Genomic DNA, 15,562 nt, shown 5'->3' with positions numbered 1-15,562 from the left:
AAAGCCACAGTATGAATGTTGAGATACATTTTTTGCTACCGTCACAAATCATATAGTGGCAATGATGCAGATTGGACATTCAGGTATTGCAAAGGGCTTGTTTTGAAATATTACGCACACATTAACACCCCCCCCCCCACACACACATACAATATCCACATAGAAAACAAATCTGAATTAATGGGGAGAGTTGGGGAATACAGCCGCACATTTCAATGCCAAAAACAGCAAATGGGCACTGTTGAAAACCTGTTACAGAATAGGTAGCCGTGTTGGTCTGCCATAGTCAAAACAAAAAAAATTCCTTCCAGTAGCACCTTAAAGACCAACTAAGTTAGTTCTTGGTATGAGCTTTCGTGTGCATGCACACTTCTTCAGATACACAGTAGCACCTTAAAGACCAACTAAGTTAGTTCTTGGTATGAGCTTTTGTGTGCATGCACACTTCTTCAGATACATCTGAAGAAGTGTGCATGCACACGAAAGCTCATACCAAAGAACTAACTTAGTTGGTCTTTAAGGTGCTACTGGAAGGAATTTTTTTTGTTTTGAAAACCTGTGTTATTCATTTACTGAGTAGTTGATTTGATTCCATTTACGAATGATGCCCAATAAAATATTTCCAAGTGGTTTTACAGTAAAACAACATGAACAATGACAACAACTAAAAACAATTTAATTAAAGCAGACTTTGGTTTCCAGACCTCTGTTCACTCGTAAGTAGCAAGAATCCCACAATAATACGCCCATCTGAAGCATCCTTTGACAAATTTTGTATCTCTCACTTAAGTTCCTTCCAGCTAAATTTCAGCCCCTGGATAAATTCCAAAGGGAGAGTACCTGCCATTCTGTTTCCTGCTGCAATCATTGACACATTGTGCATCTTGCAAAGAGCTTTCTCAGTGCTGCTAAGACGTCCCGGTTCCTCAGGCTGTATATGAAAGGGTTCATCATGGCAGGCGCAATGGTAAAAAACACAGTGTGTATCATGGCCCTTTGTGCTGAATAGGAAGCGGCAGGTGTCATGTACGTCAAAATGGCTGTAACGTAGAAGATCCCCACCACACACAGATGGGACAAGCAGGTCCCCAAGGCCTTGTGGCTTCTTCTAGAGGAACGTGCTCTGAGAACTTGAAGTAGGATGGCTATGTAGGAAGCCAGGATGATTGAGATGGGGATGAAAAAGATCATGAAATTACCAACGTATCCTGTTATATCATATGCCAAGTTATCAGAGCAGGACAACTGAACAAGGGCTGGGTAATCGCACATGTAGTGTCTGATCACATTGGACTTGCAGTAGGGAAGTGGCAGGACATAAAGGGAACAGGCCAAGGCCTGCACAGAAGACCCAAACCAGGCAGCAACTGACATAATGCTGCAAATTTTCCTCCTCATGAGAACTGTATATTGCAGCGGCCTGCAGATAGCCACATACCTGTCATATGACATGGTTGCCAGGATGAAGCACTCTGCCCCTCCCATGAGCATTGTGACAAAAATCTGCACAAAACAACCGTAAAGTGAAATGCTGTAGCTCTGGGTTACAAAATCCACCGTCATTTTGGGAACAATGGTGAGAACTTGGCAGAGGTCCATGAAGGCTAGTTGGCTGAGGAAAAAATACATTGGGGTCTGCAGACCAGAGTCTGTCTTGATCAGAAAAAGAAGGAGACTGTTCCCTATCAGAGCTACTATGAACATGAAGAAGATCACACCAAGGAAAATCATAGGTGACCTTTGATGCTGAAGTCCAACCAGAAGGAACACGGTCCATGACGTATTTCCCTCTCCCATCCCTGCTTCACTTGCCCAATTTTGCCTGAAGATTCAAGGAGAGGACCTGTGAGAAGTGGTGTGCCAAATTGTAGGGTTGAATCCACTGTACACATAACATGAACAACAAAAAGGAGAGCAGTTCTTAATATAATGGATTGTGTCTAATGCTCCTCACACTTAGTTCTGCCTATGCAACAAGACTTCTTCTCCTCTTCTCCCCTCCAAGAATCCCCCAAATATCTTTGGGTGTTCCCAACCCTCCAGTTAGGGACGAGGGTGTCGCTGTGGGTTAAGCCACAGAGCCTAGGACTTGCCGATCAAAAGGTCGGCAGTTCGAATCCCTGTGACGGGGTGAGCTCCCGTTGCTCGGTCCCTGCTCCTGCCCACCTAGCAGTTCGAAAGCAAGTCAAAGTGCAAGTAGATAAATAGGTACCGCTCCGGCGGGAAGGTAAACAGCATTTCTGTGTGCTGCTCTGGTTCACCCGAAGCGACTTAGTCATGCTGGCCACATGGCCTGGGAGCTGTACGCCGGCTCCCTCGGCCAATAAAGCAAGATGAGCACTGCAACCCCAGAGTCAGTCACGACTGGACCTAATGGTCAGGGGTCCCTTTACCTTTACCTTTAACCCTCCGGTTGAGATGTTGAGGGTTCAAAGAGACAGCTGGAAAGAAGAGGAAGTTCTACTGAATGCATGGAAGTCCATTTTGCAGGCACAGCTTCAATGCTGGATACTGCCCAAAATGTTAGATGTCTCTCTGGGTGCATCCAGATTCTCACTACAGTGGTACCTTGGTTTACAACCTTAATCTGTTCCAGAAGTCTGATCTCAGACCAAAGCGGACTTTAACCCAGGTGTGCTTTCCAATAGAAAGTAATGGAAATCTGTTCCAGATGATGAAAAGCAACCCCTAAAACAGCATTTTGACATGAATTTTACTACTGTATTTTGCTTGTGGGATTCAATGGCATAGCAGCAGCTTAGGTTTGCTCAGTTAATGTGGCTTGGGTGCTTTTGTTCTGCCCCTGTCCCCCTCCCCCCACCACTAAAGGTGCAGAAATGCTTGGGAAATGGTAGGATAATTCCTGAAAACCCAGCCAACCTTCTGTTTTAGAAGGGAAAGGGGAATAGGGTGTTTGAGGTTGATCCAGCCCCAACTTCTCCTTTCATATCGCTAATTGTGGGACTTCTCTATTGTTGTTCCGGTGAAGCTTATTGCAGTTCTTTTTCAGTGGAAATGGGTCACTTGGGATCCAGATTCACCGCTATAGAAGGGAAATCTCAAACATGCAACCACCGGAAGGACCATGTTCCTGTCCCTCCAGATCCATAGCACTACCCCTTTCTCAGCTTCTCTGGAGCAGGTTTAGAGATTCTGGCCCGTTCTCAGGGATGATGGGTTCTATAGCTCCAACATCTGGGTGGCGTCATGTTGGCGGCCCCTGCCTTACTCCAACCTATCCAGCAGGCTGTTAAAGGAAAGGACAAACTCAATATGTAATAAATGAATGCACAATAATAGGTCATATTTCAAAGCTTTATCATGCTTTAGAGCGACACAAAACTACCCGTCCTACCCAAACTCAGCCTAAGCATGAGAATGGAATACTCTGTTCGTAAATATTCCTGTTTGAAATGAAAGGACATGGATGGCAGGTGTTAAGCCTGGTGTCTATGATACAGCTAAAGAATACCAATGCCAGGCTGTTGTAGTTCAGTTGCTTTACAGCTGCAAAACCATGAGTACTGTAGTAAATTGTTTCCAGCAGAATGGTTTATCTCATGTACATTTTGAAGTGCCACATAGGGAGAATGTGGGAATAAATAGTATGTGTAGTACTAAGTCTCACTTTCAAATGAAATCTGGTTTATAAAAATATCTGTTTCTCTTCTTTGAATCCCTTGATCTTTCCTGGAGGGTATGGCAGGATGCAATGATCTAAAATAAATATTCATACGCTACATAAATACATACATTTTCCTGTTTGAATATATTTTTCTATTTACCATACGCTTTCAAGTTTTTTAAGTACAAGTAAATTGGTGTTTGGTGTTCCCCTTCATGGATCACTGCCTTGCCGTGGCGAAGGGGCTTGAATAACTCAGAGAAGCTATGAGCTATACCGTGCAGGGCCACCCAAGATGGACAGATCATAGTGGAGAGTTTTGACCAAACGTGATCCACCTGGAGCAGGAACCGGCAAGCCACTCCAGTATCCCTGCCAAGAAAACTCCATGGACAAAGACAGGCATATAAAAGTTATGACGCTGGAAGATGAGCCCCTCAGGTCGGAAGGCGTCCAACATGCTACTGAGGAAGAGCGGAGGACAAGTACAAGTAGATCCAGAGCTGATGAAGCGGCTGGGCAAAATGCCGAAAGGACGCTCAGTTGCGGATATGCCTGGAAGCGAAAGGAAAGTCCAATGCTGTAAAGAAAAATATTGCATAGGAACCTGGAATGTAAGAACCATGAACCTTGGTAAGTTGGATGTGGTCAAAAATGAGATGGCAAGAATAAATATTGACATCCTGGGCATCAGTGAACTAAAATGGACGGGAATGGTCAAATTCAGTTCGGATGACCATCATATCTACTACTGTGGGCAAGAATCCAGTAAAAGAAATGGAGTGGCCCTCATAGTGAACAAAAGAGTGGCGAAAGCTGTACTGGGATGCACTCTCAAAATGATAGAATGATCTCAATACGAATCCAAGGCAGAACTTTTAACATCACAGTAATCCAAGTTTATGCACCAACTACTGGTGCTGAAGAAACTGAAATTGACCAATTCTATAAAGACTTACAACACCTTCTAGAAATGACACCAAAGAAGGATGTTCTTCTCATTATAGGGGATTGGAATGCTATAGTAGGGAATCAAGAGATAAAAGGAACAACTGGCAAGTTTGGCCTTGGAGATCAAAACGAAGCAGGGCAAAGGCTAATAGAGTTCTGTCAAGAGAACAAGCTGGTCATCACAAACACGCTTTTCCAACAACACAAGAGACGACTCTACACATGGACATCACCAGATGGGCAGCATCGAAATCAGATTGATTATATTCTCTGCAGCCAAAGATGGAGAAGCTCTATACAATCAAAAAAACAAGACCTGGAGCTGACTGTGGCTCAGATCATCAGCTTCTTATAGCAAAATTCAAGCTTAAACTGAAGAAAGTAGGAAAAACCACTGGGCCGGTAAGATACAATCTAAATCAAATCCCTTATGAATACACAGTGGAAGTGAGGAACAGGTTTAAGGATCTAGATTTGGTGGACAGAGTGCCTGAAGAACTATGGATGGAGGCTCGCAACATTATACAGGAGGCAGCAACGAAAACCATGCCAATGAAAAGGAAATGCAAGAAAGCAAAGTGGCTGTCCAATGAGGCCTTACAAATAGTGGGGGAGAGAAGGCAAGCAAAATGCGAGGGAGATAGTGAAAGATACAGGAAATTGAATGCAGATTTCTAAAGAATAGCAAGGAGAGACAAGAAGGCCTTCTTAAACGAGCAATGCAAAGAAACAGGAAAACAGTAGAATGGGAAAAACTAGAGATCTGTTCAAGAAAATTGGAGATATGAAAGGAACATTTCGTACAAAGATTACCATAATAAAGGACAAAAGTGGTAAGGACCTAACAGAAGCAGAAGACATCAAGAAGAGGGGGCAAGAATACACAGAGGAATTATTCCAGAAATGTATGGATGGCTCGTACACCACAGGTAGTGTGGTTGCTGACCTTGAGCCAGACATCCTGGAGAGTGAAGTCAAATGGGCCTTAGAAAGTACTGCTAATAACAAGGCCAGTGGAAGTGATGGTAGTCCAGCTGAACTATTTAAAAATTTAAAAGATGATGCTGTTAAGGTGCTACACTTAATATGCCAGCAAGTTTGGAAAACTCAGCAGTGGCCAGAGGATTGGAGAAGATCAGTCTACATGCCAATCCCAAAGAAGGGCAGTGCCAAAGAATTTTCCAACTACCGCACAATTGCCCTCATTTCACACGCTAGCAAGGTTATGCTTAAAATTATACAAGGAAGGCTCGAGCAGTATGTGGACTGAGAACTCCTAGAAGTGCAAGCTGGATTTCGAAGGGGCAGAGGAACCAGAGACCAAATTGCAAACATGCGCTGGATTATGGAGAAAGCTAGAGAGTTCCAGAAAGACATCTACTTCTGCTTCACTGACTATGCAAAAGCCTTTGACTGTGTCGACCACAGCAAACTATCGCAAGTTCTTAAAGAAATGGGAGTGCCTGATCACTTCATCTGTCTCCTGAGAAATCTCTATGTGGGACAAGAAACTACAGTTAGACCTGGATATGGAACAACTGGTTGGTTCAAAATTGGGAAAGGAGTACGACAAGGCTGTATATTGTCTCCCTGCTTATTTAACTTATATGCAGAATTCATCATGCGAAAGGCTGGGCTGGATGAATCCCTAGTAGGAATTAAGATTGCCAGAAGAAATATCAACAACCTCAGATATGCAGATGACACAACCTCGATGGCAGAAAGTGAGGAGGAATTAAAGAACCTTTTAATGAGGGTGAAAGAGGAGAGCGCAAAATATGGTCTGAAGCTCAACAGCAAAAAAACGAAGATCATGGCCACTGGTCCCATCACCTCCTGGCAAATAGAAGGGGAAGAAATGGAGGCAGTGAGAGATTTTCCTTTTTTGGGCTCCATGATCACTGCAGATGGTGACAGCAGTCACAAAATTAAAAGACGCCTGCTTCTTGGGAGGAAAGCAATGACAAACCTAGACAGCATCTTAAAAAGCAGAGACATCACCTTGCCAACAAAGGTCCGTATAGTTAAAGCTATGGTTTTCCCAGTAGTGATGTATGGAAGTGAGAGCTGGACCATAAAGAAGGCTGATTGCCGAAGAATTGATGTTTTTGAAATATGGTGCTGGAGGAGACTCTTGAGAGTCCCATGGACTGCAAGAAGATCAAACCTCTCCATTCTTAGGGAAATCAGCCCTGAGTGCTCACTGGAAGGACAGATCATGAAGCTGAGGCTCCAATACCTTGGCCTCTGCATGAGAAGAGAAGACTCCCTGGAGAAGACCCTGATGTTGGGAAAGATGGAGGGCACAAGGAGAAGGGGACGACAGAGGACAAGATGGTTGGATAGTGTTCTCGAAGCTACCAGCATGAGTTTGACCAAACTGTGGGAGGCAGTGGAATATAGGAGAGCCTGGCGTGCTCTGGTCCATGGGGTCACAAAGAGTCGGACACGCCTAAACGACAACAACAACAAATTGGTGTTATCATGGATCAGCATAATGGACCATCATGTGGCAAAAGATTGCATCTCATTTTAATTCTACTCAGAGTAGATCTGCTGAAATCAATAGCCATGACTAACTGAGGTCCATTGATTTCCATGGGGCTACAGAGTTGGATGAAATACAGAATAACTATGACTTCTACAAATGTTCAGAATTACATACCTGTGTCAACTGCTTCTGTTTACAACAGCAAGGAGGGAGCAAAGTTTAGTTTCTTAAAATGAAAATTAATTCCCAAGGCTCGGATGAAAAACTGTGATGCCTCTGTTGTGTTAATTAATTTTTTACAATAATTGCTGCTGTTATAGCTCCCCAGTTTCAAAGGGGTGACAATTCATCCTCCACCACAAAATGATTTCCCTTCCATTCTTTAAGAAAAAGAGAAATGCCTTCTTAATTAATGAGAAATGTTCACAATCCTTTTATATTCAAAAATAGAGGGGAGGAATGCCCTGAGCTATATTCAGGGCTGCAGAATTACATGAGCCTTTACTTCCTTTAGACATGCTTGTTTTTTAAGATTCCAAAACCTAAACAAACCAATTCATGCTCCCTGATAAAGCAACGTGCATATCTCTGAAAATTTCCCAACGTACATTTACAGCAAAATGTTTGCTTAGCTCCACTGACTCCCTGTTTCTAGAAGCAGGAAATATATATCTGCCTTTTGATTCTGAAACATTCAGACCAGAACCAGTATTTCTCACCTGGCACATTTCCAATCCAGCATTTCTACTCTCCATGGAGAAATGCTCCGCCAGCTCCACCCTGAGGGAATGTGGCTCCCAAACCATTATTTTAATTGTTACCAAACTTTGTTGCAGTTCAATCAATCAACCTTTTTATTCGACCATCAGTCAGAAAAAGGTACATTTGTCAATACACAGTTAAAACACCCAGGAAGATTTTAGAGCTTAGCCAACACTAAAATGGGCTAAACAAATAGCCCCATATCAATACAGTCAATTATAGTCTTGCGACGCCTAAAAGCTAAAAAAAGAAATTTGGCCACCAAGGAAGGTATAGCTCTAGTGACATTATTCAGCAAGTGTAAAACCTGGTTTTCTCCAGATAGGAAGCTAAATTGACATAGGAGTGGGTCTATAAAATTTTGTCTAAGCTCTGCATAAGAAGGGCAAGTCAAGAGAATGTGTTCGGTGGATTCAACCACACCCATGGCACAATGACAGGTTCTCTGGGCGTATGGTACTCCCCTGTACCTTCCCCACAATATCGCAGAGTCAAGGACATTTAGTCTAGCCGCTGTAAGAAGTCTGCGGTATTCCACATAGTGGATTTCTGCAAGGTAGGGGGCTGGTATAGTCTGATAAATCTGGTCCCCTAGGAACATCCCTGGTTTTACCTGGGCTATGTCCTCTTGTCTGGCAATGTCACTCAGTCTCCGGGAGATCACAGCTCTAGCTCGATTGTACGTCATAGACTCAAAGTAAAGGTGAGACAATCTTCAGGATTGAACCTCGTTAATGACCTCCCTTTCCCACGATGATTGAAAATCGTCCCTCAATATCAAGGGGGCAATACCCACTGGTTTAAAACAAAGCTTGAGCCATAGCCAGAGCTTCGTCTTCAAGGCCACATACCGTAGAGCTTGCCAGCCGACCTCTAATCTCATAACCGCACCCGCTACCGAGGGGGGAATCCTAAGGATGGCTCTAAGGAATCGCGTTTGAATAGAATCCAGTTTCAAAAAATCCCTACGGGAGCCTAAAGAGATGCCCACCAAAAGAAGGGGGAGGACTTTCATTTGAAAGAGACTCAAAGCTATCTTCACTGATTGAGCCTGATTCTTAGCATATAGAGATCTAATCTGGATGGCTGCTTTAGATGCATTAGTTGTTATATAGTCTCTATGGGCCAGAAAAGACCTATTTGACCGTATTACTTGTCCCAGATATTTAAAGCAGTTAACCTGCTCTAGGGGGATCCCGTTCATCGACCATCGATGGAGTCTCGGTCGGGCAGAGAAGACCATGATCTTGGTCTTAGCATAGTTGGGTTGGAGCTCATGCTGATCACAGTATTCATGTAGAGCTTGCAACATTCTCCTCAGTCCAATAGGGGATCTGGCAAGAAGTGCGGCGTCATCCGCATACAGAAGAACATTCAGAGATCGGCCTGCTAATTTGGGGGGGTGGAATGCATCATTGGCCATGTGAGTCACCAGTGAGTTAATGTAAAAGCTAAACAATGCTGGGGCCAATAGACAACCCTGTCTTAACCCTCTAGTGGTGGTAACAGGGTTGGAGACTAGGCCTTTATTGTCTAGCCTGATTCTCAGAAATGTTTGCTTAGCTCCATTGACTCCCTGTTTCAAGAAGCGGGAAATATATATCTGTCTTTTGATTCTGAAACATTCAGACCAGAACCAGCATTTCTCACCTGGCACATTTCCAATCCAGCATTTCTACTCTCCATGGAGAAATGCTCCACCAGCTCCACCCTGAGGGAATTCGGCCCCGAAACCATTATTTTAATTGTTACCAAATGTTGTTTGCTTGGGACTGCCGATGGCAGTTCTCTGACATATACAAATAAAGCTGTATTCGATGGATGAAAGGATATGTGATGTCTGACATGATTGAGAATCGTAGAGCCAGAGACGGAGATCCTTAAAGCATTAAAATCGAGATGTGGAAAATATGGAAACAACGAGGAGAGGCGGGACTGAGATTTGGAGATATGCTTCAAGGTCCAGACTATGGGAAGTCCCAAAAAATTAATAATTATAATCTGGATGATAATTCCATCTTTTTTATTTTAGTTTTTTATTTTAATTGGATTATGATTTGATATGTTAATTGGATGTTTTTTCTTGGAAAATTAATAAAAATGATTTAACAAAAAAAATTTAGTCCAGAGCAAATATTGAGGATGCTGATGATGGTGAATGTTCCTATGCATCTAATGGACAACAAAGGAGCAGAAGATTCATCTGTTCCGTGCTCAGGTTCTGCTTATGGGCTCCTCACAGACATGTGGTGGTGGCATTGTGAGAACAGGATGCTCAGCTAAAAGGGCCTTTGGGCTGATCCAGAAGGACTCTCCTTGTGGTTTTATGGTAGGGGGCAGACTAGGGAGACTTCTCCCTCTCTCTCTCTCTCTCCCTCTCTCTCTCTCTCTCTCTCTCTCTCTCTCTCTCACACACACACACACACACACACACACTCCTCACTTGTGTAGGCATGCACAGCCTATTTTATTTGGGTGAGCCCCCAGGGATTTTGTAAAAATTATTTCAGCAAAGGAAGAAGGGATAGGGAATGTCAAGACAAACAAACAGGGACAAGGAAAAGGTAAATATGGGGGGGGGGCCTGACAAAATAGCCACAAATGCGTTCAGGAAGCCAAAATAGGAGATATTTCTTGCAGAGAAAAAGACTCAAGCCCATCTGACCAGAGGAAGGGCACTTCAGGAGGTCCAAAGGTTGAATGGCTTCTCCACCTCGCCTACATACCAGAAAAATCAGTCCCTGTCCCTCTCAGATCTCTCTCCACAAACGGTGGCCAGCAGAACATGGATGGAGATGAAGGTGGGAGACAAAAACTGACAGAGGCAGGAGGAAAAGGTTGGAATGGATCTGCAGGGGCCAGAGTCAATCAGCACACTGCTGCTTCCAGAGACAAACACAGGCTGAAGCTGCAGAGACAATCCAGATCCATTCCAGCCTTTTTCTTCTGCCTGCATCTCTCGCTGTCTGCTTTCCTTCGTCCCTGTGTTAGTGTTGATGTTTTTCATTTTAGGGACAATATGGGACAAATGGACGGTTCTGGACTTAATCAGGAAGAACCAGATGCACAGATAAAGGATGGGGGACACCTGGTTTACTAGCAGTACATGTGAAAAGGATCTACAGGTCTTGATGGACCACAGGCTTAACATGCGTCAACAGTGTGATGCAACAGCCAAAAATAGCTAATGCTATTCTCGGCTGCCTCAACAGAAGTCTAGTGTCCAGATCAAGGGAAGTAATAGAAGCACTCTATTCTACCTTGGTCAGTGTTAAGTTTACGGCATGTAATGCCTTAAGAGAAAACATAATGAAAATGATTTACAGGTGGTACATGACTCCAGTCAAGCTTGCAAAAATTTACCATTCGCCCAATAACAAATGCTGGAAATGTAATGAGACTGAAGGCACTTTTTATCACCTTTGGTGGACCTGCCCGAAGATTAAAGCCTTTTGGGAAATGATCTATAATGAAATTAAGAAAGTCCTTAAATGGACTTTTCCTAAGAAACCTGAGGCTTTTCTTCTGGGCATGGTTGGCCAATTGGTGTCAAAGAAGGACAGGACGTTTTTTATCTATGCGACGACAGCAGCAAGAATTCTTTTAGCAAAGTATTTGAAGACACAAGAATTACCCACGCTGGAAGAATGGCAGACGAAGGTGATTGACTATATGGGACTGGCAGAGATGACCGGCAGAATCCGCAACCAGGGGAAAGAGACAGTGGAAGAGGACTGGAAGAAATTTAAAGTATATCTTAAAAATTACTGTAAAATTGAGGAGTGTTAAGATGTTAAGGAAATGGGAAACAGAGAACTACAGCTGTAATCAATAAGATAAAAAAAGAAACTATATGAAAGTGAACTTGATAATTAATTAACTGGAGGAGTTGCTGAAGAAATGTAGAACAAGGATGCAGAAAAGGGGAGGTATGGGGAAGTCCGAGAAGTAAGGTGCATGAAAATAAGATTATGAAATTATACATGTTTATATGTTTGTATGTTTTTGTTTTGTGTATTGTTTGTTTTATTATGTGTTTGGAAAATTAATAAAAATTTATTTAAAAAAAAAAAAGGATCTACAGGTCTTGGTGGACCACAGGCTTAACATGTGTCAACAGTGTGATGCAACAGCAAAAAAAGGCTAATGCTATTCACGGCTGCATCAACAGAAGTCTAGTGTCCAGATCAAGGGAAGTAATAGAACCACTTTATTCTACCTTGGTCAGTCCACACCTGGAATACCATGTCCAGTTCTGGGAAACACAATTTAAGAAGGATATTGACAAGCTGGAACGTGTTTATAGGAGAGCAACCAAGATGATTAAGGGTCTGGAAAGTAAGCCTTACGAGGAATGCTTGAAGGAGCTGTGTATGTTTAACCTGGAAAAGAGGAGACTGAGAGGAGATATGATAGCCATCTTCAAATATGTAAAGGGCTGTCACATGGAAGAGGGAGCGTGCTTGTTTTCCCCCTGCTCTTGAGGGTAGGACTCGAGGCAATGGCTTCCAGTTGCAGAAAAGGAGATTCTAACTAAACATTTGAGCCAGACATCCTGGAGAGTGAAGTCAAATGGGCCTTAGAAAAGCACTGCAAATAACAAGGCCAGTGGAAGTGATGGTATTCCAGCTGAACTATTTAAAATTTTAAAAGATGATGCTGTTAAGGTGCTACACTCAATATGCCAGCAAATTTGGAAAACTCAGCAGTGGCCAGAAGATTGGAGAAGATCAGTCTACATCGCAGTCCCAAAGAAGGGCAGTGCCAAAGAATGCTCCAACTACCGCACAATTGCACTCATTTCACACGCTAGCAAGGTTATGCTTAAAATTCTACAAGGAAGGCTTAAGCAGTATGTGGATCGAGAACTCCCAGAAGTGCAAGCTGGATTTAGAAGAGGCAGAGGAACCAGAGACCAAATTGCAAACATGCGCTGGATTATGGAGAAAGCTAGAGAGTTCCAGAAAGACATCTACTTCTGCTTCATTGACTATGCAAAAGCCTTTGACTGTGTCGACCACAGCAAACTATGGCAAGTTCTTAAAGAAATGGGAGTGCCTGATCACCTTATCTGTCTCCTGAGAAATCTCTATGTGGGACAAGAAGCTACAGTTAGAACTGGATATGGAACAACTGATTGGTTCAAAATTGGGAAAGGAGTACGACAAGGCTGTATTTTGTCTCCCTGCTTATTTAATTTATATGCAGAATACATCATGCGAAAGGCTGGGCTGGATGAATCCCAAGCCGGAATTAAGATTGCCGGAAGAAATATCAGCAACCTCAGATATGCAGATGACACAACCTTGATGGCAGAAAGTGAGGAGGAATTAAAGAACCTTTTAATGAGGGTGAAAGAGGAGAGCGCAAAATATGGTCTGAAGCTCAACATCAAAAAAACGAAGATCATGGCCACTGGTCCCATCACCTCCTGGCAAATAGAAGGGGAAGAAATGGAGGCAGTGAGAGATTTTACTTTCTTGGGTTCCATGATCACTGCAGATGGTGACAGCAGCCACGAAATTAAAAGACGCCTGCTTCTTGGGAGAAGGGCAATGACAGGCCTAGACAGCATCTTGAGAAGTAGAGACGTCACCTTGCCAACAAAGGTCCGTATAGTTAAAGCCATGGTTTTCCCAGTAGTGATGTATGGAAGTGAGAGCTGGACCATCAAGAAGGCTGATCGCCGAAGAATTGATGCTTTTGAATTATGGTGCTGGAGAAGACTCTTGAGAGTCCCATGGACTGCAAGAAGGTCAAACGCATCCATTCTTAAGGAAATCAGCCCTGAGTGCTCACTGGAAGGACAGATTGTGAAGCTGAGGCTCCAGTACTTTGGCCACCTCATGAGAAGAGAAGACTCCCTGGAGAAGACACTGATGCTGAGAAAGATGGAGGACACAAGGAGAAGGGGACGACAGAGGACGAGATGGTTGGATAGTGTTTTCGAGGTTACCAGCATGAGTTTGACCAAACTGCGGAAAGTAGTGGAGGACAGAGGTGCCTGGCGTGCTCTGGTCCATGGGGTCACGAAGAGTCGGACACGACTAAACGACTAAACAACAACAAAACTAAACATTCAGAAAAACCTCCAGACAGTAACAGCTGTTGGTCAGTGGAACAGTCTCTCACGAGAGGTGGTGGAGCTGGCAGCCCATAATATGCCCAGCCCTTTCACTGAAGGTTATATATTAGACAGGGGAAATGATCCTTAGAATTGATACAATGTTTTAGGGCATTCCAAAAATTTCCTATTATGCATTATTCAAATAAAAGTTACAGCAGTCATGAAATCAGGTTATTAAGGGGTTGTTCGACACATTATGCACGCATTCACTCCCCCCCCCTCCATAGACATACATATGATTTTCCTCAGAGAAAATAAATCTGAATTAAATGGGGTAGGGGAAATAGCTACATATTTCAATGCCAAAAACACCAAATGGACACTGTTGAAAACCTGCGTTATTCATTTACTTAGTAGTTGATTCGATTTACGAATGATGCCCCATAAAATATTTCCAAGTGGTTTTACAGTAAAACAACATGAACAATGACAACAACTAAAAACAATTTAATTAAAGCAGACTCTGGTTTCCAGACTCTGTTCACTCGTAAGTAGCAAGAATCCCACAATAATACGCCCATCTGAAGCATCCTTTGACAAATTTGGTATCTCTCACTTAAGTTCCTTCCAGCTAAATTTCAGCCCCTGGATAAATTCCAAAGGGAGAGTACCTGCCATTCTGTTTCCTGCTGAAATCATTGACACATTGTGCATCTTGCAAAGAGCTTTCTCAGTGCTGCTAAGACGTCCCGGTTCCTCAGGCTGTATATGAAAGGGTTCATCATGGCAGGCGCAATGGTAAAAAACACAGTGTGTATCATGGCCCTTTGTGCTGAATAGGAAGCGGCAGGTGTCATGTACGTCAAAATGGCCGTAACGTAGAAGATCCCCACCACACACAGATGGGACAAGCAGGTCCCCAAGGCCTTGTGGCTACTTCCAGAGGAGTGTGCTCTGAGAACTTGAAGTAGGATGGCTATGTAGGAAGCCAGGATGACTGAGATGGGGATGAGAAAAACTAGGAAATCCCCAAAATATATGACTTTATTGAAGGCAGAATTGTCAGAGCAGGACAACTGTACAAGGGCTGGATAATCACACATGTAATGGTTGATCACATTGGACTTGCAGTAGGGAAGAGGCAGTACATAAAGGGAACAGGTCAAGGCCTGCACAGAAGACCAAAACCAGGCAGCAACTGACATGATGTTGCAGATTTTGCTCCTCATAAGAACCGGATATTGCAGTGGTCTGCAGATAGCCACATACCTGTCATATGACATGGTTGCCAGGATGAGGCACTCTGCCCCACCCAAGAGCAGTATGACAGAGATCTGCACGACACAACCGTAGAGTGAAATGCTGTAGCTCTGGGTTAAAAAATTCACTGCCATTTGGGGAACAATGGAGAGAACTTGGCAGAGGTCCATGAAGGCTAGTTGGCTGAGGAAAAAATACATTGGGGTCTGCAGACCAGAGTCTGTCTTGATCAGAAAAAGAAGGAGGCTGTTCCCTATCAGAGCTACTATGAACATGAAGAGGATCACACCAAAGAAAACCATAGGTGACCTTTGATGCTGAAGTCCAACAAGAAGGAACACGGTCCATGAAGTATTTCCCTCTCCCATCCCTCCTTCATTTGCCCAAATTTCACCTGTAGACTCAA

At 43.4% G+C, this 15,562-nt stretch overlaps 2 protein-coding genes across 2 annotated transcripts; both read right to left on the bottom strand.

Moving 5' to 3' along the window:
* Positions 1-864: 864 nt before the first annotated feature.
* LOC144326740 (olfactory receptor 2T27-like) lies at positions 865-1,452 on the bottom strand. Its single transcript, XM_077923520.1, has one exon. It carries the CDS (start codon positions 1,450-1,452, stop codon positions 865-867), a length of 588 nt encoding a protein of 195 aa, XP_077779646.1.
* A 13,139-nt stretch (positions 1,453-14,591) lies between these two features.
* On the bottom strand, positions 14,592-15,524 carry LOC144326739 (olfactory receptor 2AK2-like). Its single transcript, XM_077923519.1, has one exon. It carries the CDS (start codon positions 15,522-15,524, stop codon positions 14,592-14,594), a length of 933 nt encoding a protein of 310 aa, XP_077779645.1.
* Between the last annotated feature and the right edge of the window lie 38 nt (positions 15,525-15,562).

This window comes from Podarcis muralis, chromosome 2 (assembly GCF_964188315.1).
Source record: "Podarcis muralis chromosome 2, rPodMur119.hap1.1, whole genome shotgun sequence".
NCBI lineage: Eukaryota > Metazoa > Chordata > Lepidosauria > Squamata > Lacertidae > Podarcis > Podarcis muralis.
This window is presented reverse-complemented; position numbering and strand designations above follow the sequence as displayed.

What these genes read in the sequence shown, in the direction of transcription:
- LOC144326740 (XM_077923520.1), bottom strand. Translation starts at nt 1,452, where the DNA reads ATGTCATATGACAGGTATGTGGCTATCTGCAGGCCGCTGCAATATACA.
- LOC144326739 (XM_077923519.1), bottom strand. Translation starts at nt 15,524, where the DNA reads ATGGGAGAGGGAAATACTTCATGGACCGTGTTCCTTCTTGTTGGACTT.